This window comes from Excalfactoria chinensis, chromosome 3 (genome assembly GCF_039878825.1).
Source record: "Excalfactoria chinensis isolate bCotChi1 chromosome 3, bCotChi1.hap2, whole genome shotgun sequence".
Taxonomy (NCBI): domain Eukaryota; kingdom Metazoa; phylum Chordata; class Aves; order Galliformes; family Phasianidae; genus Excalfactoria; species Excalfactoria chinensis.
The window spans coordinates 70904809-70932030 of record NC_092827.1 but is presented as its reverse complement, the minus strand read 5'-3'; the positions used below and the strand labels follow the sequence as shown (position 1 = coordinate 70932030).

The window sequence follows — 27222 nt, the reverse complement described above, 5'->3', positions numbered from 1 at the left end:
AGTGGCATACAACCACCCTAGGATTTCTGATTAAGATATGATACGCAACACCACATCTGAAAACACTGCCCTAAATGAGCTTTCATGAATAAATAACATTACTCAGGGTTTGTGTGCTTATAAATGGAACAGACACCCAGTTTAAGTACTCAACTTGTTCTAAGTCTCTCTTAGAGATCTTAGTAGTGGTAAATAAATTCTTTTGTTCATAGCATGATGCTATAAAGACAGTAAAAGCACAATCTTCATAATTATATAACTTACCTTTTACTGTGGAGCTGAATTCTTGTCCAATAAAGAGGCTTCATTGGTCGAGAAGGCTCTATCACATGTTTCCTGCTCCCTTTCTCCTGATTCATACCCATTGCAAATAAACCAGATGGTAATGGTGGAGGTAGAAATCCACCAACTTGTGGAACGGCTGTATAGGCGCTGCCTTGAGCTGGTGGTGGAAGGGGTGCCACTTCTCCAGGCAAATGTGATGAGGTTGTCTGTGGCACTCCCCACCCAGGTAGAGGAGGTGGCGGAGGAGGGACGCCTGCACCAGGTAGAGGAGGTGGCGGAGGAGGGACGCCCGCACCAGGCAAAGGAGGTGGCGGAGGAGGGACGCCCGCACCAGGCAAAGGAGGTGGCGGAGGAGGGACGCCCGCACCAGGCAAAGGAGGTGGTGGAGGAGGCGGGGGAGGAGGGACTCCCACACCAGGTAGAGGAGGTGGTGGAGGAGGCGGGGGAGGAGGGACTCCCACACCAGGTAGAGGAGGTGGTGGAGGAGGCGGGGGAGGAGGGACTCCCACACCAGGTAGAGGAGGTGGTGGAGGAGGCGGGGGAGGAGGGACTCCCACACCAGGTAGAGGAGGTGGGGGAGGAGGCGGGGGAGGAGGGACTCCTGCACCAGGTAGAGGAGGTGGTGGAGGAGGGACTCCCGTACCAGGTAGAGGAGGCGGGGGAGGTGGTTGTGGTAAAGGGGCACCTGCACCAGGCAAGGATGATAGTGGAGGAGGAAATGGTGGGATGGCCCCTCCAGGCAGGGGTGGAGGAAGTGGTGCCACTCCCACTCCAGATAGAGGTGGTGCTGGGGGTGGAGGTGGCATTCCTAGGCCAGGCAGAGGAGGAGGTGGGGGAGGGATACCAGCTGCAGATAAAGGTGGTGGTGGGGGTGGGATGCTCCAGCCAGAAGAAGGGTGTGGGACTCCTGCTCCTGGCAGAGGTGGTGGAACTCCAGTACATGGGAGAGGGGGAGCTGGAGGCAATCCTGGTATCTCCCCACTTGGCAAAGGAGGAGGAGGAGGAGGTGGTGGTAGTGGCAGCAGCTGCTGGGGTGCTATCGTTACACCAGGCAAAGAGTGGTCCTGATGTGGTATTGCTGGGCCAGCAAAAGGCAGAGGGAGTCCTGAGCCAGGCAGGGGTGGTGGGAGTGGTACTCCTGCCACAGGCATGGGAGCAGTGACGGAGGAGCCATGTACCCCAGGTACAGGAGCAGCAAGTTCAGTAGCCAATAGTGATGAGGGAATGCTACACATTGGCTCTGTGGGTAAAGAAAGGGAATGTTCACTACAAGTCACATTTCTAATACCTATTGATTGATGAGGAGCAGAAAATTCAGTCTCGCCTTCAAATGCAAGGGACAAATTAGCTTTGGGTCCTGGAAGAGGTGACTGTGAAGCAGTCTGTACTGATTGGCTTGCATCCAGCGGCACCGAGATTAACTTAGGTGACAGAATTAAGGATATTTCAGAACAAAACGTAGGCTGTAATTCTAGAGCTGGCAATTTCTCAGATGGCTCTTCACTTTTGCTGCTTTCCAAGTGCAGTGGTGAAGGGTGCAGTGGCAGTGTGTTGGCCGAAGGCATTGTGTGTGTTGAATAATCTTCTGTTGGTGACGTTTGTACAGATCTTGCTTGTGACACAGTTCTGGGCACAGTCTCCTTTCCATTTGTTTGAAGAGTCACACTACTGAATTCCCTGCAGGCAGTACGGACATGCTCATTTTCATGCTCCCTCACAGTAGTCTGTACTTCTGTAGCAGGGAATTGTTTCTCTAGTTCTGCAATTTTAGTCCTCAGATCCTCAATAGTTTGCTCAAGTTGCTGGATGACACTGGCACGCTCCTCAGACTTTGCTTCCAAATCATCCTTTAAGAGAAAAGGAACATATAATAAACACAAACAAGATAATATTTATTACTATTGCACATAAAAGATTTTGACAAAGGGTACTGGTATTCCAGAGCTTCAGAGTTGACAAGCCTTTAAAAATAGGTATCATTTTTAACAGAAGTATCTTACAGCAGAAGAAAACTGTTGACTAAAATGACTTGTTTCAGTATGAAACTATCTTCATCAGCATGAGCATGTTTCAGACTGCAATTACAGTTAAAAACAACAAATTCCAGAAACAACTCTTTCCCCTCATACCCTAACCAAGTACCACTGAGTACAAATGCTTTAAGTGTATATGTACACATTGATACACAGCTATGCTATTGGGAAGGGCACTGCAACACTTTAATTCTGTTATCTGGAAATATGTTAAGCATTTCTTCAAAGGGATGGAACTGTGAATAACAGACTCAAATACTTCTGACTACTGGATTTCAATATATACACATTAATAATAACATAAAAATAAGAAATGCTGTACATATTTAATGTTTACTTTTTGAAAGAAACTAATCTCAAAATGGAGAGTAATAATGCTTCTTTCCATTCAGGTTCTTAGGAAAGAAGACAAAATTAGGAGAGAACTGTCCTCCCACCTGAAATTTGACTCTCCTCTGCCAAGTGACAAACTGAATGAGTGAAGTTAGAAAAGCGTCTTGTCCAGAATGGTTATTCTGTGATTTACAGCTTTCACATTTTTAATCTCTTTTTCTCAAACATCTGATCCCGCCCTTCAGTTCATTGAGTGCAGAAATGGAGAACCTTAAATAGCACAGTAATTCTTACATTCTTATCAACAACAACAACAAAAAATACCTACAAAACTACTGAATGCAATGAGTATGTGCTTTATCAAAAGATACCGAAAGAAGAAACAGTCCCAAAACAGCCATTAGTGCTTATTCAGAATGTTGAACAGTATATAGAAATGAAGTGACATTACAATACAGAGTCTTCCAAGGTTTTTTTTTCCTAGTTATATCCATTTACTTTTTAGTACTCTTTGCTGTTATTTGGTTTTAATTTGGGATATTAGTCACACGCAACAGCACTTCAAGCATTTAGATTAAGTTTGTCAGATGACAGGTTTTGAAAGCGATTATGGCTAAACTGTTCAGTGACTTTTTATGCTTTCATGAAAGCAAACTTAATGATGAGACTGTAGGCTTATTTCATAGGGAACCTTTCTAGTATTCAGATTTCACAGGTTTTGAAAAGAAGCCTACAAATAATCATACAATACCTGATTAACTAATTGCCTTTATTTGTTTCAGGAAAATGATGTTTTTACCTTCTTCTTTGACATGAGTATAAAAGCCAATATTCTTTCTAGAAAGTGAAGTTGTAACTTCCAGATAGTAACTATTTATAAAATATGTGATCATTAATACTCAGAAAATTGTTTCTGCACAAAATTGTTTTTTAAACATAAGATTACAATTTCATGCTTATCTTAGTTTTCCAGGTGATCTAAAACAATCTCAAAATTAAAAAGCAGCAGCTAGAAAAGTGCTAAAAAACACTTAAAACAAATATGGTGCGATCTTGAATCTACTTTATCAAAGCTAAGTCTTCTATGTTGTCTGAATGTTCTGGAATTGCAGTTTGATCTGAAACTCATGTATTTCAACTTGTTCTCCCAACCAAACTTTGAATAGAAATGTAAAAACAGAATATATAAAAAAAAGATTTTTGATGAATAGTGAAGGAGTTAACATAGACATGTTAACAAATGATATTTTAACAAGGAAAAATGGTTAAAGATACTTCCTTTACAGACTGCTTAAGTTACACTCCATTTCTGTTAATAGCTTAGTGTTTGTAGTGGCAGCAGTTTTGCTAAAGAACTTCATTATAAAAGAAAAAGATGAATGCTCTATTATCTCTGCAGTTCATCTCCTCATATCTCCACTGTCAGTCACCCGCAAACACAGAATTAAGACCTATAAATTCTTCAAAAGACAAGACTATCAGAAGAAATATAATGCCAGGATTTCTAAGGCCACACAATTGTTTTCAGTTATTTGTGAAAAAAATCCAGTTTCCCCAGACTGTAACTCTCTTAGGATCCAATTTTAAAACCGAAAGAACAGTCTACCAGTTCAAACTGAATTGGAAAATTATTGCAATTAAAAAAGCAAAAACAAAGAAAACAAAAACAAACAAACAAACAAACAAAAAACACCACTAAAGCCAGCAGGATTAAACACAATATTAAATGGTTCTGAAGATGACAGCTGATCTCAAGAGTTGACTGCATTAAAACCTAGTTTATTCAGATTAGATTAAATTTTTCCACAAGTAAAAAAGAGATAGTCCTTGAATTCTGAAATGCAAAATGAGCTACAGGGAAAGCCTAGAAATCAGCGGTATCTATACAGTGTATATATACAGGATAATTTACTCTGTAGATCATGAAAGTTTCTTCAAGAAAAGTGTTTTTATTTTTTCCTAAGAAGACAGCCAAGTGGCATGATTAAGTAATTGAAGAAAAAAAATGTTTTGATGAACTAAAGTGTCTTGACTTCAAGCTCTAAAACCATGTCTCAATGACAGCAGGAAAACTGTCTATTTCAGCTTTACTAACGTACTGTTATCTTGTTATGTAAGTATTACAATTATATCCAGTTTTTCACATAGAAACAAAAAAGACTTATATGAACATAGAAGACTTTGCTATAAATGCTGAGAGAACTGCATACTGCATTGATCTCAAACTTATTTAGTTCAAAAACAGAACAAAATCCATATTTATTTGCTTCCAGAATTATTCTAGATGCCCTCAGACTAGTTTCATTAGATTATTGCCTTTCCTACAGCATGAACTTAAAAAGCTCGTGAGATTACTTTTTTTTTAAATCCCGAGTTTTATCCAAGAAACATAACACATAGCACATTTCCGCTAATAAGAAAGGAAATTTGAAGAACAGGCCAACCAAACCAAAACAAGCAATAAAACAAAACAAACAAACAATCAAACAACAAAAAACCATGAGTGATCAGAACCGAAAAGTTGATCATTCATTGGAAGAACAAGCAAGAGAGAATTTTTGGTATATATGTAAGATGGTAAAAAGCTGTTGATAAGAACCTGAATATCATGTTAAAAATTCACATCGTAAAAGAAAGTTCATTTTTCAATCCAAAGTACAATTCCACTGCAGAAACCTACGGGTTTTAAAAGCAATATGTGGGAACTCTGTCTTGCCTAGAGTTCTTACCCAGGACCCAGGCACTGTGGAACAGTCTTCTTTCTGTAAAGAAAGAAAGAAAGGTGGAAGCTTAAGCCTTTCTTTATCCAGATGAACTGTGTGAAAGCTGTGAACAGGAAAAAAATAAAAAAATAAAAATAAAAAAATCCACAGGTGTATGAATATAAAATGGTGCTCAGCATTCCTCAAACAAGTTCTACACATTCCATACGCAATGTATTGGCTAAATCTGGAACAGCTGACCTAGTTGTGCTTGTGTTGTCATGATAGACTTGTGAGCATGCAGTATCCAACAGATACTGCTTGCTGTGTAAAAGCTTATATACTTGAATCTGCACATGTACAAACAGCCTGTACATTACAGCCAACTCATTCCAATCTTCTCATGTTTGCAAAGACTTGCATCAGCAGAAAAGCTTATCTGCAAGGATAAAATATGCCCATTGTCAAACATTTAAAATTTCAGATCACAGCTCATCTTCTAATGAGTTGAATTTCTCAGATGAAATATAATTTCCAGGCAGGGAAACAAAAAATTGCAAAATATAGCAATAGGCTAAATCTATTTCTAGAAATCTCCTATTCGTGCTACAGACTATATTTATTATCTCTCCATATAGTTTCCAATATACGCACATATTTGGCATTCACTTATATGTATTATGAACAGAGGTAATGTGCCTTTATCTTCTGACAGTAAACTGAGTGGCAGTTCTCAATGGCAGTTTTGGAATATCTGAAAAATATATATCTTATGCTACTACGAACCCCAAAGTTGCATCAGTTGCTGATCATTTTCAGCAGTTTGTTGCACAGGGTCATGATATTTCCTCTATGTGGAATTCATATGTTTAAGACAGGATTATACATTTGTTTACCCTCTTTCCCTTTTTTTATTTTTTCCGCCTTTTGTTTCTCTGAAATTACTAATTGTATTGCTACCTGATTGCATCCATGCTCTTGAAACAAAAACATGTAAGCAAAACTAAGATGACCAAAGATCTCTTAAGATCTATCAGTTTGTCAGCACATGGTACTAGTAGAATCCAGTTGTTTAGAACAATGTTCTTTTCAATCGACTTTAAGGAAAGGAGACATGACACTAACAAAACTTCTCAGTGCTACAGCTGTTTTCAAAAAAGAAGTACTGATGATCACTTGCATTCAAACAGCACAGCACCCATCTAACTGATTCTCATGTTTCACTTAATCCTCAAAACTCATTTCAACATTTCAGTTTTACAAATGTAGAAATTGGGTCAATAGCTGACAGTGAAGCCAATGGCTTCAGGGAGAACCACCAAAGGAGAATTGGTATTGGATGCTAGTTTCTTCCTCAGACTAGTAGATCATATCTCAATTGAGAAAAATTTACTGTATTGAAGGTGTATGCATGGAGACAAAGGATGTACGTTTTCACATTAGTTTAAAGCTATACTGTATGTTAAGTTACACTCCCTGTTCTCCTACAACCACAATGAAATGTGACGCTCAGGCACCTGAATATCACTGAACAAGCCTGCTCTAGAAAGTAAGTGAAATGCACGGCCCTGCCTGAAGTGATTAATTTTATTTGGTGAATGTGAGCTAATCTCCCACACAGAGACACAAGTGACACACTGCAACCATTAGATTACAACAGCCTACACTTTTCTGGCACTGGGGCTTTTTAGCTCTTCCTAAACTGGTGAGCTAGGACAAGCCTATAATCAGCTGAAAAGTTATCATATCCTATTACAGATGACAAAATAAACACCCAAATAACAGAAATAATTAAACAAACAAACAAACAAACAACAACAACACAACACAATAATTAGCATAATTCAAATAGTTAAATAAGAAAATATAGACTTGGCAGAGGAAATGGACCTACAACCAAGACAGGTTCATTACAAATGCCAACTTTCAAAGTTGGAGGTAAGAAAGCAGTTTCCCTAGATGCAATTTTTTGAAGCATCTGCTCCTAAACAGTCATGTGAATGCCTTCTCCGTGAGCTAAACACACTTCAGAGGATAACAATCCATTTCTTTCCTGTTCCCATTTTTAGTCAGTAAACTGAAGATGCATCAAAGGTTGAAAACTTGCAGAATTCTCCCTCTATGAAGTCATAAGGCTTGTAGCTAAGTTGAAATATGACTGTAGGTTATCCTAGTGTTCTACTATAACAGGAGCCTCAAGAATTTTTGCTGACTGGAGATAGATAAAATCTTAAGAGAACCACTGACCACCCTAGAAGCAATGCAATGCTCCAGTGTAATAACTGTCTTCTATACTATTTCAGGCCTGCACAAATAATTTCAAAAGAGCATACTCCATCTAGCTTCATTTATGCCAGAAAATAGGAAAAACAACTAAGAAAAAAACAAAAAACAAACAAAAAACACAAACAAAAACGAACAACAGAGATCCATATTTATTATTTGTAACATAACCTTATTATGCCTCTCTCTGCTATGCCTCTATGTCTCTGCTGCTTAATATAGAGACTGCTATAATAAAAGTAGTTGCACTCAGATCTTTCAACAGCTGAAGAGAGAACTGAAACAGAGTCATCTATGCTATCAATCCAATTAGTGGCAGGTTCCTTAGGAGTCAACAACTGCTTTAAAAGTAGGAATAATATCTGTTGTGGATTTATTTTAACACAGAAAAAAACACAAGATACAGGGTAGAAGAAAGGAAATTATTTTCCACACTATTTACACTATGAGTCTAAAAGCTTTTCTATATATCAAAGCTAAGAAAACCAACCACCTCACTGTGTTAAAACATAATTAAATCCGTCATAACTTGAACTTTACTAAATTGGCAAACTGTGGGAAGAAGCTGAACTTGTCTGGAATAGGCTTTTTTAAAAATTATTATTATTTTTAATTTTTGTTCATCTGTATATGATTCAGCACCCTGGGCAGGTACTGCCATTTATTGTTCTTCATTCTGTGCTCTTTATCATAGTATCATAGTATCGTGCGAGTTGGAAGGGACCTTAGAGATCATCGAGTCCAACTCCCGGGATTCAAGCCCTCTAGTGTAGCAGAGCGGCACTTCTACCGCTTGCGCCACAGGGGGGATTCGAACCCGGGCCCTCCGGTGTTGCAAGCGGCGGTTCTAACACCGTGTGCCACCGGGGGCACACTCTTTATTTCCAGGAACAGTACAAATTTTTATACTAGAAATAGAAAGCAAGGATTCTATCGCCCAAATGCAAACGTTAAGATAACCTGAATTTGTGACTCCTCCAATGTCTTTTATTTCTTTTCCTGATGGTCCAGTACCGGAAGAACAAGAAAAAAAAAAAAAGGAAAAAAAAAAAAAGAAAAGAAAAGAAAAAACAGTTTTACAGGTCAAGTTTGCCATGTCCTGATATGCAAATGCCTGGAGTTTGATACTTCTACACAGTGCTTGACCTTTTTATACAAAAACTTAGCCAGACCACAAAATGGGAGACTCGTATATTGCTTTTGTTTCAGGCTTCAAACAGAAGTAGCAGTGAAAAAAATGCCCTTAGGAAGAATAATTCTTTGTCAAAAGGGATAAATAATCTTCAGGGCCCTGAAATACAATCCTGCTAAATATCCCCCTAAATAATATGTCTGGATGGAATCACAGTCTTCACAAATATATCCATGAATATGCTGAAGGTAGGGACTGGAAGCCAGTCAGCTTCTCTAACTCTTTAAAGTTGGAAAGATTATTAAAAACAAAGATCTTTCGTTTCAGATGAGAATACCAAATAAAATAAATCACAAAGCTCATCTCCAATGACTTGATTATGTTTTGAGAGTTTAAGTAAGAAGATTTTGGTATGATGGATATTTGAAAAGAAAGTCTGCAGAGTAATATGAGTACTTGAAACAAAGCAAGTGATTTAAGATTTGAGAGTATGTGATTATCTGTAACTTAGGGTTTTTAATATAACAATCAAAATATCCTCTAAAATAATAATAATTAAAAAAAGTATTTTAAACCTGTATTTTCTATATAACTTTATGCCTGTCATGCATTTCTCTTTACTCACTCCTCACTCAGAAATGACAACACTCTGCTAGTATTTTACTAGAAGTCTGTAAAAGAGCAACGGAGAAAGACAATCCGTTCCTCAGAGTCACAGAGAGGAATACAAATGGTAACTTCCTAAAACAAGGCCTATCCCTTTCAGTCATTTATATTTTGAGAAAAACGAGAAACTGACATATTATAGCCAAGGATTTTAAGTTCCACCACAAAACTTCATGTAAAATATATCAGTGTTTTTTTCTCCCTTTCATTTGTGATAGAAGTAAGGAAAGTCTGTAAATCTCGATCAACTTCAATTGTACCGAATTTGCAACCACACAGGTCAGGCATTATTTTTTCCTGGAACTTTAAGCTTGGTGCTACTTTTCTAAGTAGTTGAATATAAAATAACACAAATCTGTTTTTTTTTTTCTTTTTTTTTTTTTTTTTCTTTTCTCTTCCTGAAGTAGAAATCATAACCAAAATGGAAAATACAGAGTGATCATTATGCAAAATTTACATTCTGTTCTGCCATATTCTCATAAAGTCTGCCTCATAGAAACTGGATGAAGCACCTGGACTTGTCCAGAAGTTTCTTGAGAATTATTTTAATCAACATTCATATAAAAACTAGAAGTAACTTAAAATAAATCTATTTTCCTTAAACTACATATTTTCAGCTCTCAAGCAGTTATGTCACATCAGAAATGTAGCAAGTAACCATAAAGAAAGTCTTCATCTTTCTATTACTGACTTGGCAAAGCAGTAAGTACATACTAGCACATATCACAGATCCATCCCTGGAGATGAACAAAGTTCTAAGAAATGCAGCCAAACATCTATGCTAGTCTTGCTTGCAGAAAAGTGTTGGTGGGGGAGAGACTGAACAAAATGCCCTCCTTATGTCTATTCAGCCCTAGAATACTCTATGATCTTTATACTACTACTACTATAGGATTAGAACAAAACTACTTTTAGTCTCACTAGGATCAGGAGAAAGAGTGAAAAAATGTGCTATTATCTCTTCCCAAAAAACATATTTTGTTCTTTTTAAAGAAGCAAGTAGTGGCTTCACGCAAAATAGTGGAAGCCTATCCAAGAACTGTAAAGTCTGGATATGATTCAAAACATTAATATTTGTTCAAAAAAATCAATTGTCTTTCTTCTTCCCACAGAGGCTTGATATATTAGATTCCACTTTATTTAAATGCAGAGCCTGTGATTTATATTCCATGAACATTTAACAAATAAATAAAAATAAAAAGCATCATTTTTTATCCTCTCCAACATCAGAAATAAATAAAAAAGGCTCAGAAAAGATTCAGAATATTTATCGGCCTTCTAGCAATCTTGAAGATTATACCAATCAAATGTGTTTACAAAGCTGGACTAATAACCAACAATAACAGGGAAAAAAAAGTACCCTAACAATGACAGCACAGAGTTTTCTGAACATTCAATATTTCAGGATTGCTGTTATTTTTAGTCTTAGCCTTGGGAGATACTCCACTTCCTTAAACCTTGGCCAAATTTAAATACAGTAGATGTGAATACCGTTTACAGGCTAGCTTCTTAACTACCAGAAAACCACCACTTTCAGACCAATAAATATGTATTCTCACCTGAGAGTATTTTAAGGACTCCTCTGAGAAAGATTTACAAGTGCATTTCATGCTTCTTCAAAAATACTTAACTGCCATCTAGTGGCTGAATAGGCCGACTTCTTTATGGTGTCTTTATGGCTCTATTTACACAGTTCTTCCCACAGTTCTACCATTTCTCCTTGTGGTGTCATCTTTCCTTCAGGGCCATTCTGACACTAGCAGAATCCAGTTCTTTAAATACAAAGCTCAGCTATAGGTATAGCTTGGAGAGCAGAACAGTCATGCTCAGTCAATAATTTCATATTTAAAAACTTTATTTATCTACTAGAGTTATAAAACAAACAAAAAAAAAATCTTAATGCTCATTAGGCTTTCTATAGCAAAAACAAAACCACTGGAGCATGTTAAAGCTGAAGAATAAGCTTAACATTAAGAAAAAGAGAAGAAACTCAACAAAATTGGAAACTTCTATAAAAAACTGTATTTCATGAATTTCTGCTAATCACATCTGGGAGATAGCTTTTACAAAGATTAGATTCCCTTTTACTGCCCAAGTAAAATGTTTTGCACTTGCACAGTTCCTATGACTCCTTAAGTGAAGTATCTACTAGATTTCTATCATTTCTTGTGCCACAAGAAATTTGTCTTCTTTCCATACATTTTTGATAAAGCATAATTTATTGTTAAAGCTAACAAGAAAACACCTACATATGCTTACTTGCTTGAAGCAGAAATACCCCAAACTGCAACATTACATATTGAATGTAAAATTAGAGTAAATTGCTGCTCCACACATACACAAACCTAGACAATGCTAGGAAAGATTAGAATTTAAAATAACTCTTAATTTTATTTTTTTTTTCCCCTAGCTTTTTGTTTTCTGTGATTGGGATATGCTGGCATGAAGTTGTAGGAATGTTAAATTGATGCTTGTTCTTAAAACAAAATATCCAACTATTTGTGAGAACACAGATCATTATAGTATTTACTCTGTAAAACTCAACGGGTAGATTTCATTAGTGTTCAGTTCATACAGTGAACTTCTAAGAAGTTTCCTTCATTTGAACTCTTTTCTCGTATAAGACCATTGCATCTTCTGAAAATTCATATTTTTGTTCTCAAGAAAGAGCATGCAAATTGAAGCTGCATTAAAAAAAAATAAAAAGCCACAACATTGGAACTTTTCTCTTATTAGCACTAAAACTTTTTTTCTCCTCCTGTTCCTATTGAACAATTATTAACCAGTCTCATCTACAGCATCTTCATCCAGATGACAGCTTTGTTATATAGAAGAAAAATTGTCTATTAAAAAAACCCACACCCTATTTTATTTGCTATTGTAGAATCACTCCCCCATTTCAGGCAAGTCTTCTTTGCCTCACCTTTAAGAACCTTTCTAAGCTTTCATGCACAAGATTTTGAGTCACATTCCAAGATAAAGTTGAGCTGTGACATTTTATAGTAATTAAAAGTAATTCCCAATCCAGCCAATATTTTCAAATATTTATGAAGTAGGCTGATTACATATTTATTTTAAATTACATCACAACCCTTTTTCTAATACTAGTAGGCGACAAAAATCAGAGCATCCCAGCAGCTGTTAAGTTATTACCCAAAGGAATTATAACGATTTGTAATTAAAAACTAGAGTAAAAAAAAAAAAAACTCCCCCTGAAAGGTAGAAAGAGATTTTCATCAAAGCATAGTAGTAGTTTTTTAAGGGGATGATTGAAGAATCAGAGCTATAACGTATTCAAAGTAGAAGGTATATTCAACATGCTAAAATGTATAATGTAATTTAAGGCTTTTAAAGCTAGAATTATTTCCCCATGATATTGCACCAACAAGATCATGCACCATAAATTTTTAGTGCCTAAGAGCTACCAAAATTTTATCCGGTTCCTACTACTAGTTGAAGTACATGGAATTTCAAGGAGTATAATTTTGGTTGGGTGATTATTTCTTGGTAGAAATTAAGTGAACCAAACAAAAGCAAATAACTGAAATTGAAATGCTACAAGGATAAGACTGGTTTTTGGTTGGCAATTTTTTCCACTGCAAATGTACTCAGTACAAACTGTAATATAACAAAAATGCTAGAAATCAGATGTGAGACAGGAGACCCAACATCTTCAATAGAACGTAATTCACTGCATTGAAATTCTGACCATCACATACATGTAATCAGGACTTGCTTTCTAAATTTCTGCTGAGTAGGCATTTATCACAGATGATGCTATGCAGTTCAGGCACAGATTGTCACAGAAATATAAAATGCTTTGGTAATAAGATGTGTGAAAGAGCAAGAAATTTAGGTGACTGTCAAACAGCACGTAAGTTTTTGGTCCTGTGATGTCCTAGTACTCAAGCTCAGCTTTTATGTGACTGTTTAACAATTATAAGGCTTTTATTTCCTGTCTGTTACAAATCTATCAAATAAATAAAATAAAGCAAAGTAAAGGGCAGAGGGGAAGGGGACAGCAAGGTGACATGCATTTTTTACTTTAAAAGCCATTTGCAGTGAATTTAAATGAATGGAATTATAAGCAAGATAAATTATCAACATGTTACGCTTGCATTTGCTTCTATGTCATTACCAACCATATCAAATTATCTTTACAGAATGTGGAAAAACTTTTAAGGGAAGGATTAGGGAAGAGAGGAAATTTGAGAGAAACAGAGTTATCAGATTCAAATTTTATGCTAGGTCTCCCCTTCTTTGTTATCACCTACTTGGATAACAGCAGCCAATGCTTGCTTCCTTCAGAAGTAAAACTTATAAACAAACTAGATAAAGAGTGAAGTGATAGGTCTCTAAAAGAATCATTTCATAGCATTACATCACATTAAACAAAAAGTAAAAACTATAACAAGAAGGAATTGACTACAGTACATTATTCATCTCCAAACACAATAAAGGCATTAGTTTTACCATTGTGCTCTGTAAAAAAAAAATATATATATATATATTATATATATTATATATATATTATATATATACACTAGCGCGCACACACACACACATATATATAATGTTTTTTTGTTTGTTTGTTTTTAATGTATGCATGTTGGATATTTTCAGCTGTTTGGGACATTACAGAAACACTTTCATTCATGTACATTTTCTAATATTAAGGTTCTTCCACTCTTATTTTTAACGTAAAACAGAGAGAAGACAATGCAGCAAAAACTTGAGAACATTTCTTGTCAATGAGGTGATCATGCATACAAAGTGCTTATTGCTGTTATTCAGTGAAATGAAAAATAGCACAGAATGGAAGAAGTTCACATTATTGAGTATGAAATGAATTATGAATAAGAGGGACGGAGATCTCTAACAAACAAAATAAAGTAAATCAGACAACATAAATGACTGATGCAAGATAAAAAAAAAAATACATGGCACAAATATTGCCATTTAGAATACTTTTGTGATATAATTATAACTAATGAGTTCTAGTCTTTAAGCATTCCTGAATATGGAAATAGGAGAATTTAGGTAACCAACTTGAAGAACTCTTCAAATGTCTGGTAAGACTAAACCACAAATAAAATCTCTGTTTGAACCTGGATTATATTGGCAAGCCTAACAAAGAATAGTATGTATTTTGTTAGACATTATTTTCTACCTCAAAAACAAATTCAATGATTATTTTTACAAAACAGCCATTAATATATAAGAAAGGGCTGTGGCTGAGGAGATTAGATAGATCAGATCTAACCCTCTATTAAAAAAATTCTCTCTACCACTATTAGTCACACAAACTTCTGTAGATTAACTAATATAACCCAACCTTCTATTTCTAAGAGATATCATTAGATCACTGGAATAAAGAACTACTGAGTGAAGTGAACTGTAATTTGACAATTAATTTAGGCAGGCAGGAACATTTAATATCTGTTCCTAGATAAACAATAGAGCATATGAGAGTTTTGAAAGAAAAATTTAGATTAAAAGAGAGAAAACTAAAGTGTTTACATTTTGAAAATTCACCACATGAGACAAGAACTATTGCATAAATGATCAAAGTACAAACTTTTCCAGCCTTTTTATAGAATACAACTTAGAATGCTTGCATCAGGATCTTACCTGTACCTGCTGGACATCTTCTATCTGTTGTTTTCCTGCTTCTTGCACAGTAGATTTCAACTCTGATTCTGAAAAAAAAACCCAAACCAAAACAACAAAAAAAAAAACAATAAAAAAACCCACAGATTATATATACACACACATTTCATTGATCTTCTAAAATAAATATTAAGGATTTAATGACATTCTATATTTCAATTCTATATTTCAAAATATCTTTAAGTCATCATTCATCTAGACATTAGAAACATAAAACTCTTTGTTCATTTGCACTAGCCCCTGCCATGCTAAAATCTCAAAGTAAAACAAGGAATAAAATACTCCTCCTTTTGTTTTTCAAAGTCAGTCACTCTGATTGCATATCCATTACACAAGTCTCCAAGAAAAGCAAACCAAAGTAGATGGCAATGAATTCAGTTACCACATATGGTAGCGTTCTTATTGAATACAAAATAAAATAATAAGTCGTTTATCAATAAAAACCCGAACTACTGTAATAGCCCAGTGCCGGATCATCCCACACCCTGAACTGCATCAGTAAGATGCATATATTAATGTTTCCTTGACCAGTAATAGAGTTGCTTTGGTAGAAGAGTAAAAGCCACTGTATAAACAATTAGTAACACTGCATTTTTTGTTGGCATCACTTATTTGCTTGTGACTGCATCAATAAAAAAAGTATTGCCATGATAAATAATGTCCATGCAAGGAGTACTTTGCTCTTGTGGTCTCAAGAAATGGAAATCTGAAATCAACTCCACCCAAATGGCACAAGAAATACAAAGAGATCAGCTGAAATGATGACTCAATTCTTCAAATTGAGGGGAACAAAAAGAATGATAGGTAACTGAACAAAGGTCACAAGACCTGGTAAAATCTACGTGTCAGCAGGTGCCAGGTGCTCATCTTGATTGCTAATAAACATACATTTTTTGCTAAATATTTTCTGTTAGATAGCATGAATCTAGCATTTCTGATGCTAAACCAAGATCTTCTAAATCAGATCTGTTAGAAGTTAAGATACTAACTTTATAACTTGGATACTAAAAGGCAGAAATTTTCCCCCTATGACTTATATACATCATATCTACATCAAAAAGTATACCTGCTTCTGGAGTTTTAAGTCGTTCATCTGGAGGTTTGGGTGGGGGCCATGCTGATGGAATTCTCCTTGGAAAGCTTCCTTCGATGTAATCTGATGAATGCGTGGGTTGGCTAACTGCAGCCCAAGTATAAAGCTGGTCTTGCTGTGGTCATTAAAAAAAAAATAATAATGAGAAATTCATATAATAAAAACAATATCAAAATATCAAAGTCTTTGTTTCCAACACAGAGTTCATGTGTCAAGGCAGAATTCTTTTTATACTCTCCATCTTGTGCAAAGAATTAAAATAAACCTATACTGAAAGAACTGTACAGCATGACAAAACTACTTTAAATAGGGCTAGTTCACAGTTCAGAAAGGAAAAAATATTTCAATCTGTACACTACATTTTACATCATATTTGCAAACTAGAAAAAGAAACCAAATTTTCATAGGATTTTTTAGAATAAACCGAGCCGGGATGTTCATTCTGTACCACTCTACTGATCTGTTTTCATTTACATTTCTGTTCTCATAGAGAGAAATAAAAAGGTAAGTTCACTTTTAGAAGTAAACTGAAGTGTTCTTAATCATCTGATGTCACTTCCAAATGCATTTTTCAACAGCTTTCAATTTTATCAATTTTGTGTATGTAGGAGACATCCAGACTCTGATAACAGGCTGAGCCAACGGTTACCAATGATTTCAACTTGAGAAAAGGTTAGCTGATCACATTCAAGTAGTTTTAGTTGCAATTCTCAGCACAAATCACCAAATACACCTTGAGATCAGATCTCTTTAATACTATAAATTCTACAAAAAACAGTCCCAGCAAGAGTGTTCGTGTTGTAGCATTTGGTCTGGAATTATGCAAAATATTGCACTACAAAACTAGAAAAATCAACATATAGGATAAACATTATGATACCCCTCTATAATAATTTCTTCCAAAGATTACATTTATGATGCCTGGTTTGTACACTTCTATTGTTCCAATATCAATTTTTTTTTTGCTACATATTTCATCTTTAATTTTAAACTTCTTTTTTTTTCTTTTACATAGATCCTAAACAAGTATTGGACATGGACACAGAAAGAGAACAAAACACATTTAACTTCACTGGAATAATTTCTACTCCGTGTGACAAAGCTTCTATTTCTTTAAAAATTGTGATAAGAGTTGTACAGTTTCATTCTACTCCAAACAACTTACAACAGGCAAACACAGGTTAGAAAGGAAAAATTCTGCAGCAAATATAGCAGAAAGCAGTTTATTAGATCTTTCCAGCATGAAAAACATAAGAATCCAGACACATAAACATTCCTTGAATAAAGGCAAAAATAAAGATTTTTATCCACTTATACAAAATTACATCAGATTCCTTACTTAGACTTTTAAAGGGAGATAGCATTACTAACTATCCTTTTCTAACTTGCTATCCAAACAGGCACGGTTAACACAATTCTTTCAGTAACTTGGTACTTTCCATTTATCCAATTCATACAATTTTTTGGTTTTTAGAAGATAAACATTTTCAGACATCAGCCTAAATTTCAATAACACGGGAATAAAAGGGAGAAGGAATAAGAGGGAAGCCTGTGGTTACTGTATAAAGAAAGGGAAACTGTGTTAAATATTGCTATTTTTTTCTGTGCCATCTAAATCTCAAAAACATAGGAAAATATTTCTGAAACAAACCAGAACAAAATATTGCTGCTCACTGTATTGCTTAGAGAGACACAATCCAAGGAACAAGAATCTGTACAGACGGTTAGCTGGGTAATAACAGACAGTTTTCACTGCGATTATATTTAGGGACATCGAGAAATAAAATAGAAAATGACAATAGATTGTAGATTATATTGACATAATATAAATAGAAGGCAAAACATTCCCAGGCATGATATTTCAGTATCTTGAAAGATGTAATGTAACCTTTTAACAAATAATCTTTGATGCAAGATTAGCCCACCTGAATAAAAAAAACCAAAACCAACCAAACAAAAAAAGCACAAGCACCATATCTCTGAATAATGATACAATTAGAATACATTATCAGAGCAACATAATGTGAAGTACGTGTGTTTCAGCTGACATAAGTTACAGCATATAAATTATGAACAGTTAAGTCTTCTATAGTAACCAAGGTTAAGGTGTATAGAATGGAGATGTCTGAAGTCTTTTTTTTTTTTTTTTTTTTTTTTTTTTTTTAAATTGCTGTTCTTCTTGTTTTGGAATCTCTCATTTTCTATTATATACCAAGAAAGATGAGGGAAGAGCCTACAATGTAATAGATATTAACAGAGACGTATGACATCTTGAAAAAAATGACTGATTAAAATAAAAATGCATCACTGTTCAACATATAAGGAAGGTATTAACACCACCTGGTTACAGACTACTTGCAAACTTAAAAACAGAATTTCAGATATGAAAATTCCTTTTCATGGAAAGGTAGTCTGAAAAACTTGCCAAGCTGATATTCTATAAATGGTACTGCAAATGGGGAAAAATATAAAAAAATAAATAAATAAAATTATCTTCACTTCCACACACTCCAAGACACAAATCACTTGAATGTCCTAATTCTTAATCACTCAAGATACTGTCCAAAAATCTCTTTACCCTTATCTCCTTCTCATTCGATATAGTAACATATCACACTTTTTTCTGAAACTGATACTTCTACAAGTTTGCATGATTATTGGAAAACTGGAAAAGGCTATATGCAGTCAATTCTGTGATGCTGAAATACTATTCAAGCAAAATGAGCAACAAAAAATACAAATAAAGTATCCACGTTTTGTTTTTCAGTTAATAAATTTACTATATGGATACATGAAACTACAGACATTCAGCTCCAGCTTCTTCTGTAACAGTTCCACATCAAAAACACTTTTTACTATGTATCATTATAAGCACAACAAATTAATTCTCTTACCTTGATCAAGAGTTGAGTACATCTAGAATTTCCACTTTGTCTTGCTCAGTCTCCACTAATAAAGAGTACGAAGTACTGCTTTTGGATAAAAGAAATAACCTGAGTGCTCCCAGTCTTATCTATTTGGATTCATTTCTGTGCAGACATTTAGAGCTTAAAGCTCCCTGAATCCAGTGCAGTAGATGCCATGTCACGTGGAGGATTCTGGTTTTCACATGTCCTTACACAGCACTTTCCTCTGGCTCTTAAAAGTGCAGAGCATTTGCACATGGGTGAGGCAAGCTGCTACAGGATCTGATGATAACTAATCAATAGACAATTTACCATTTATAGTAGGTAATGTTGAGAATAGAACTGTACACAGTCAGGTCTGTGGATTAACTCACTCTCTTCTCCTAGCTTAAAATGAGTTTTCTAAGGTAAGAACTTTTCTAAGAGCTTACTTCCACACTGTATGCAAATGTTTGCAGCACTGTCCTCTTTACTCTAGATGGAAGAGAAACATTTCCATTCAGAAAGTTTAACCGTTCTAATATGCTGCATATACATTTGCCTTTTCCTACTGCATGTAAGTAGTTAATTTGACAAGCAAGGTTTTAGTTTGAGAAATTAGAGCCAATCCACCTTAGAATGTTCTTATCAGCAGGAGACTGCTTTATTTTAAGCAGTTCTTAAAATAAAGAAATCAATATTATCAAGAAAAGGAAAAGTGGTTTACTTTTTGATGAGAGGTTTAGTAGCAAAGTTCCATCTATCTAACTACTGTCAAAAAAAGTGCAGAATTGAACACAGCTTCTACTACCTTTGGCTGTTTTAGTGAACACAAATGCCTTTCAAGGCAGATAAATCAGCAAGTCAGTCAGAATACTGTAAGATATGGCTGAAGTAGCATTCTATTCCCATGAACTAAATTTGTGACTAAGCACTTCAGTTATTCAACTGGCTTGCTTCCTTCTAGAAAACCAAGATGCTTCAACAACACACTTAAGAAGTACCTCCCAAGCACCACAATCCATGAAACACTTCTTTCCACTGATAATTTAGAAAAGACTGTATTCTCTCCAGCAAAATACAACAAACTTGTTGATGGCATCAAACTTTGTTAATGTTTCAGTCTTGTGTCCAACAGATAAGAACAGGGCAAATAGCCCTGGTTAGGGCTACCATGGGAAAACATATCAGTTTGAGATTTCAGCAACTATTCTTATTTAATTTCAGAGTTATTGTCTTGGTCTTCCTGTTACACAATTTTCTGGTTTTAATGTAGCTGGAAAGATTGAACATCTGCATTTAACTGATTCTCTCACAATGAAACAGAAGATCCTGAAGATCTATTCTTCTTACACATGAGACTCAAACTTCCACATGGCAGAACACATTCCAAAACCACTAGCTTATCAGCTGTTCCTAAGACCACCTGGATATATATACTTTTTCATTCACTTTCTCAGAAACTTGTAAGTTGCAAGAAGCTTCATCACGAGTTGATTTCACCTACATTAGTACAGTTCTGTGGTTAGTCTGATTCTGAGTAATATAAATTTTCCAGGGGAAGCTGTTTAATCAGAAAATTCATTTCACCTCAATTTCATTTGAAAAGGTGATGATTACCACTTAAAACCTTCCTCTTGAAATTACATGAAAAAAATGCACGAACAGCAAATGTAACAATTATTTTTAAAGTTGTAATTAAAATTTTAAAAAAGGAAGCAAGAAGGCAATGTAATACTTCAGTTTAGTGAACATCCAACTGTATTCATGTTACTACTCTTCAGAACACTCAGAGTTTTTTTTACCACAGAACACAAAAAGTGTCTTAAAGTATGTTTGGGCAGCAGAAAAGGGAGAGGAGTTAGGAGGGGTCTAATTTAGCCAAGCTCAACTGCCACGGTAACTATGTGACAAAGAAAGATTAAGGCAGCAGATTAACAAACTGTCTTCTCAGTTCTAACCTACAATTTTTATTTGTTTTCTTAATTTATCCCCAATATATTATTTTCTTTGTTGAGAAGCAAAACAAGACTACTTGGAAAGTTTGTCAGGAAAAAAAAAAAAAAAAAAAAAAAAAAAAAAAAAAAAAAAAAGCACAAAACTGCTACAAGGGGAAAAATAAATTATGCCCATAGTTTAAGACTGCACAGAATGACCTGGAAATTATGGTATAGAAAGTCAAAATTAAGAACCAGATGTCTAAACTAGTAGTAACAACTGGATAAAATGCAGACAAGTGCCAAATACAGTCAAAATTTGCTAATAACGGTAAAACTGAATATAGTTGCCTCACTTTGATAGGAGAATGCCAGCTTATATTGGTGTTCAAAAAGATTCAATTCTAATATATTTTATACTTTACTGATGGCTGTCCAAATGCAGTCATGTTCTAGCTCCTGTAATACATCAATAGAGCTAAATAGGGGGAAAAGGCCTCCACTGAAAGTTGTGATTCTATTAATGTCTAAAGAAATTGCCTGGGATGCATTCTTGCCAAAGATTAACTGCTTAGCCAGCTAAACCTTATATTGAGCTCAAATAGGATAATATAATGAGGTAACACGCTAAAAAGATACCCTTATATAGTAAGTCAGATTATTAAATAACATACAACAGTTGTTGGGACTGTCAGTCTTCCACAAAGCATTAGTTTATTACATTCATTTCAATCAGAGGGTATATTTGATTTTCTTTTGATTCCCTTGGAGCATTTTTGAAAAGTCACAACTACAAAAAGGAAGAGCCTCAAGAAAACCAGGCTACAGTAACACAAAGAATTAATAATTATTTGAAGAACATTCTTCCCTTAATCTGTCCCTCTAAAAGTTTTGCATTCACCAGACTGTTTTTGTTTTTTTATATGCTTTTTAATTTCTTTCATAAACAGGCAGAATGACATGCAGTAAAGATAATGTGACATTTAAGAATTCATGACACTCGTTAGCCAATAATTAGCAGCCCCTCTAAGGGGCAGGAAACCAGCAAAAAAGGCAATATTTCTAGAGAACAAATTTGCCATTGTACATTTACTTATTCTTCACTGTTATAAAATAAGTAGATAGAAAAAGCTGGAGTGAAAGCTTTCACTGTTGCTCAACAGCAAACATCTTAAAAACCCCATCTGTCTACTTCTGTTAGTTTTAGAGCTTTGCTCAACTTTTGTTTTTCTGACTAATCTTTTACTCTGGACATCTGACAGATTTCCCCCCCTCAAAGCAAAAGCTGACAAAAATAGGCCAAGATAGAACAACAAAAATTTATCGTAGATCTCAAGTTTCTATTATTTGGATTACAACTTGAAATTTGACAAAAAAGATCACCGATATTTCCAAAAAATGTGATTCATTAAAATCTATCCACAATGTGACCAGATTATAAATATCCTCAGCAACAATTTTACAAGATCTGTTAGCTGTCTGACGATTAATGCTTTCATTGCGTATTCTTTTGTACTTTCTTTTTACCACACAGTAACAAAGGAGAAAGCACCAGTTCCACACAGAAATACACAGCAGAAATACAAGTGCAAAAAAAGGCAAGAGTTGTGAAACACATTGAAGTTTGGAATATCTTAAGAGAAAGAAAGAAAGAAACAGTTCTCCGCTGTGTTGCTGAAAACACAAGCAGAGGTTTGGATACTTGCACAAGAAAGAAAAACCAAAAGGTAGCTACTGGACATGAGTAATCAAAAAAGATGAGAATATAATCAGTGCACAACTGCAAATATTTCAAACCACAGGAGAGTTCTGTATTAGCCACGTTAAATTAAGCATGACTTTGAAATAAGCTGTTTACATTCATTTCAGGCCACAAGCAATAGATCTGAGTGAACAAAACTTACCGAATTATTTTCATAAACTGTAATCACTTAAAAAAAAAAGGCTGTGGGACCACATTAAGCAAAAGAGGAATAATGGATTTTATTCAACATGAAAAGAAATACAAAAAACAAAGCTAAGTGAAAACTCAGAAATACATGTGATCAGTCACAAAAGGAAAAAAGAAGAGATCCAAAGAAGGATTTCAGTGGGGAAAAAAAAAAAAAAAGGTTGGCAATCCAGCAAAAAGACATGCTGAAGGAGTGACTTAAGAGACTTTATAAGAACCAGACTACGACAAAAATCAAAACAGTCCCATGAGTAACCTTAAGGAATAAGCAATCACGAGAGCTGGATGTAGCAGAGTAGGAAGACAGTGAGGTGGTAGTTAAACCTGGCTCTGACCAGGACAAGGATACAGTAGGTTTGCTGATAGCAGTTTGAGCTGAGTGAAAAAGGACACGGTCCAAACTGGAGGGTATCCAACATGAAACTCGAGGCAATGGCTGTTAAGCGGCACGTCTGATGAACTCAGATGAAGAGTATGGGACTGGCTATGCATCCGATTTTGGGGTAAAGTCAAAGACTATGTATCTCCTACCTCTAGATAGGTGAACATAGCTTAAGGCTAATTTAACTCCTCTGACAATGGTTAGAACACTAAAATCCTGTTTGTTACTGTTTGGGGAGGATTTTTTTTTATTTATTTTTTTCCTCCAGTAAATGTTGCAATTGAAGCTCTAAAGGAGATGAGATTAACCAGGAGAACTGAAAATATTTCTAAAGCTGTTTTAAACAAATGGACAAAACATAATTTGCAGTAACCTTATGAGTATGTTTAAGCATAAAAGAGAAACTTTCAGATGGAGTTTGATGTTAAAACTAATGTCATTCAGGCCATTTATATTCATAATCAATTTTCAATTCTCTTCAATTTAATTATGCCAAAAATAAATCCTGTCGTTTGAAAATATGTTCAAATTAAAAAACAAAACAAAGCAAAAAACCAAAAAACAACAATAATAACAATAAATCAGTGTTGCTAAAGACATTTTGTAGAAAAGCTTGGTCATATGGGAAAGCTTGTTTGTTTTAAAAATATATCCAGACATTTATTCTTTGTATGTTCCTTTTATCATCTATATATTACACTACCCTTTAGCAAGATGAAAAATATTTTAATTGTCAAAAACACTCAAGTTCTCTCATATCCATTCTTGCTATCCATATCTAAGCAAGTTTCATCTTTATGTGTAAAATAGAGGTGATCTGATAAAACTCTGGTTATCTTCAGTCATGTAATTTGATGCACAGACTGACTAAAGCTAAAATTTCAATGGAAAAGTTGCAACAATAAGTTCACCATAAAAACTCAATTGCAGTATCAAACAATAGAATTAAATCTTAATTTTGAGTTTATTATCAGAGAGGAAGGAATAGTGTGTTAGGCAGTGTCTACAGTGCTATCCCTTCTTAAATTCTGTAACCATATGCAAATGCCATCAATAACAACCTTGATGCCAGACAGCTCAAAGACAGAGATAACAATGTGGTTGGAATGCCAGTAAATTTGTACTGACTCTTGCCCAATTTTGTATCCAATATCTTTTCGGGAGAGAAGAAAAAATTGTCTGTGCTAGATGTGTAATTTGTGTTCCATTTAAGATGTGCTCTGTGTTGCTTTCGGCTTTTTTGTGTTGCTTTTTGCTTTTTTATTTATATTTTTTTGGTGATGTAGCTATTAGATTTAAATATTGTTAGTCCCACAAAGCACCTGGATTCATATACAAAAAAAAGACTAAAAACATACAGAGTAACAGTGCACACTAAGATATGAGATATAATGCCAAGAAACCAAGTAAGTTTAACGAGGCACAAAAGCGCATGTACGTGAGATCAGGAAGTTGGCTGGCCATTTTTAGAAGGGCAATTTTCATTAAAATGGCTAACCTTCTCCAGACTGATTGTCTCTCTCAAGCAATCATAAGGCACTGATAAATTACATCCCTCTTGGAAAAACAGACAAAAGAAAACTTTTCCAGTACTTACATCAAAAGTGGGCGTGCTTTGCTGGGCACTCTGATTACATGGTTCTCTGAAGCAATCGGTGAATGGAAGTAAGAGACCCAGTGCAATAATACGAGAACATAGCTTTTCTGCTTCTTCTTGTGGTGCATTTTCCTGCTGGCTGAAGAGCTTTTCCAGCAGAGTTCGTCCTGCCAACGCAATGACACAAATCAATAAGAATTTGTAGCTATCTAAGGAGTACAAAGATTAAAGCAATGCTTATTGAAAATCTCAACACATAGAAGAAATTAAAAATTAATAAAACTTAATATAAAAACTTTAATAATTTGGTCTGATCTTTAGCCTGATTAGTTGGGATGTTCAAGAAAAGGTACATTCAGCTGGCGGCCCTGTGGAGCAGGAAAAGCAAGCATTGTTATTGAAGCATCAAATTCCTATTTATATTATACAATTACTGAGAACTGAAATACTTTTTTTCCCCAAGAGTGTCACACAAAATTATTATGGAATCAAGTCTCCCAGCTCTTGGAATCGCTGCTTGTTTTTTTGAATCAAAGCAATCTTAGACTTCAAGAAACTGTGCTCCAGTACTGTGGAGAAAGTCTCAAAAGAATAACAACAGCAGTGACAACAAAAAGAAAAATTGATAACCATTCAGCTTAAAATGATATTTAATATAGCTCCAGCAGAGTGTTCCAAGATAAAATGCAGTGCCACAACCAGCAAGACATTTTAGAGAAACAAAACTTTCCAAGAATCAGAAAAGCGATCCATTCCTGTTACAGGGCTGGATTTCATGATCAAAAGGTTTTCACTGCTCTCTGACCAGACCACGAAAGGAGAGCATATGATATAAAGCACATTAGAGGAGACAATGCTAGAAGTCTGAAAGATCTTCATACTCTGTATATGTAGCCAGGAAGAGACTTATTAAAAAAAAAAAAGTCAGTAATATATGCAAACTGCAGTACAATCTACATTATAAGAATACTAAATTACTTGATTAAGCTCTAAAATGTCAGAAGATGCCAATGTTCAGATTTACAGAATATAAGAAAAAAAAGCAGAAATAGACCTACTGAGAGAGGCAGAGGGAGCAATAAAGTTAATCGCATGTTTCAGAATGAACTAGCTGTGAATACAATTTGTACCCAAATCAGTTTCTATAGTCTACTTTTTCCACTTGCTCATTAGAAAACAAAGTTATTTTCCAGGAAAAAAATCATTACATTAATCAAGCAATTTGGTGTCATTTAATCAGTTAAAACAACAACAACAACCTTTTTTCCCCCCATGTAAAAATGCAAAAAGACTTCCGTTCAAATTGTTTTATTCAAATGCAAAATTTTCAAGGCTTTCTGAAGATGAAAAAAAAGATTTTTTTTTTTAAACATCTGGATGTGATTTGAAAAAGATATTGTGATTTAGCCCAAAGTTTCTGTATTATTTTAACTTCACGTGGCAATTCAGCCAAAAATAAGCAATACAATAAAACATTAAAAGTTAGTTCTAAGATTTTCCTCTTCACATCTAGAGATCTGATAATTCTAAATTATTAGTCCAAGTTTCTTAGTCTTTTATTAAACACTACTGTAAGCCAGGCAAAAGAGACAAAGGTTTTGTTATGCAATGATCAACTTGCTGATTAGTTTGCCTTTTCATCACCTATAGAGTGATGCTATAGCTGCTTACTGAACATATGCTTCTGTTTATTTATCTAAGGACTAATGAATGAAGTTTTAATGACTGTGTTGCCTTGAACTGAAGCGGGGCTTTCTTACTGGCTGACATGCATTATGATTTTTAACAATTCAAAAAAAGTTGTGGTAATACACAGCTATTTCCAACACTAAGAGAAGCAACAGTATGAAGTATTAATTTTCTCTGGGGCTGTACCTGCTAATATCTAATGGTGCTGTAAAAAGATTAAAAAAATAAAAAAATGTCAACACCATTTTGTTTTTGCAGAATCATATTCAAGTGAGAGAGGTAAATTAAAGAAGTAGCTGCTATACTATTATTGAACTAAATTAATTCTATTAGCTTTATGTATTGACACTTATATTTAAGAACAAGCTTTAGAAAAAAAATAAGATCCACTGAGTGGCATCAAACTGACACCAACATGTAGCATTTCTGGAGAAAAGCATGTGATATTATAAATCCAATACTGCTAACTGAAGTTCAACAACATGAAAACTCATCTAGCAAAATGGGACTACAAGTAGTGAAAATGAATGGGGAAGTCAATGCTTTGCATTTGTCTGAAATACACTGAACACTACACATTTCAT

The 27222-nt window shown here is 35.0% G+C and overlaps 1 protein-coding gene across 2 annotated transcripts in view; it reads right to left on the bottom strand.

Moving 5' to 3' along the window:
- The window catches only part of FMN2 (formin 2), a 131320-nt gene that overhangs the window by 85713 nt on the left and 18385 nt on the right, over positions 1-27222 (bottom strand). The window contains exons 3-7 of one of the 2 annotated variants that reach the window (XM_072332531.1): positions 24950-25116; positions 16171-16312; positions 15066-15133; positions 5381-5413; positions 265-2132 (exon numbers count right to left, since the gene is read on the bottom strand). In XM_072332531.1, coding sequence (XP_072188632.1) covers positions 265-2132; positions 5381-5413; positions 15066-15133; positions 16171-16312; positions 24950-25116 — 2278 coding nt within the window. The remainder of the gene's footprint in view (positions 1-264; positions 2133-5380; positions 5414-15065; positions 15134-16170; positions 16313-24949; positions 25117-27222) is intronic. The other variant, XM_072332532.1, reaches the window with a different exon arrangement.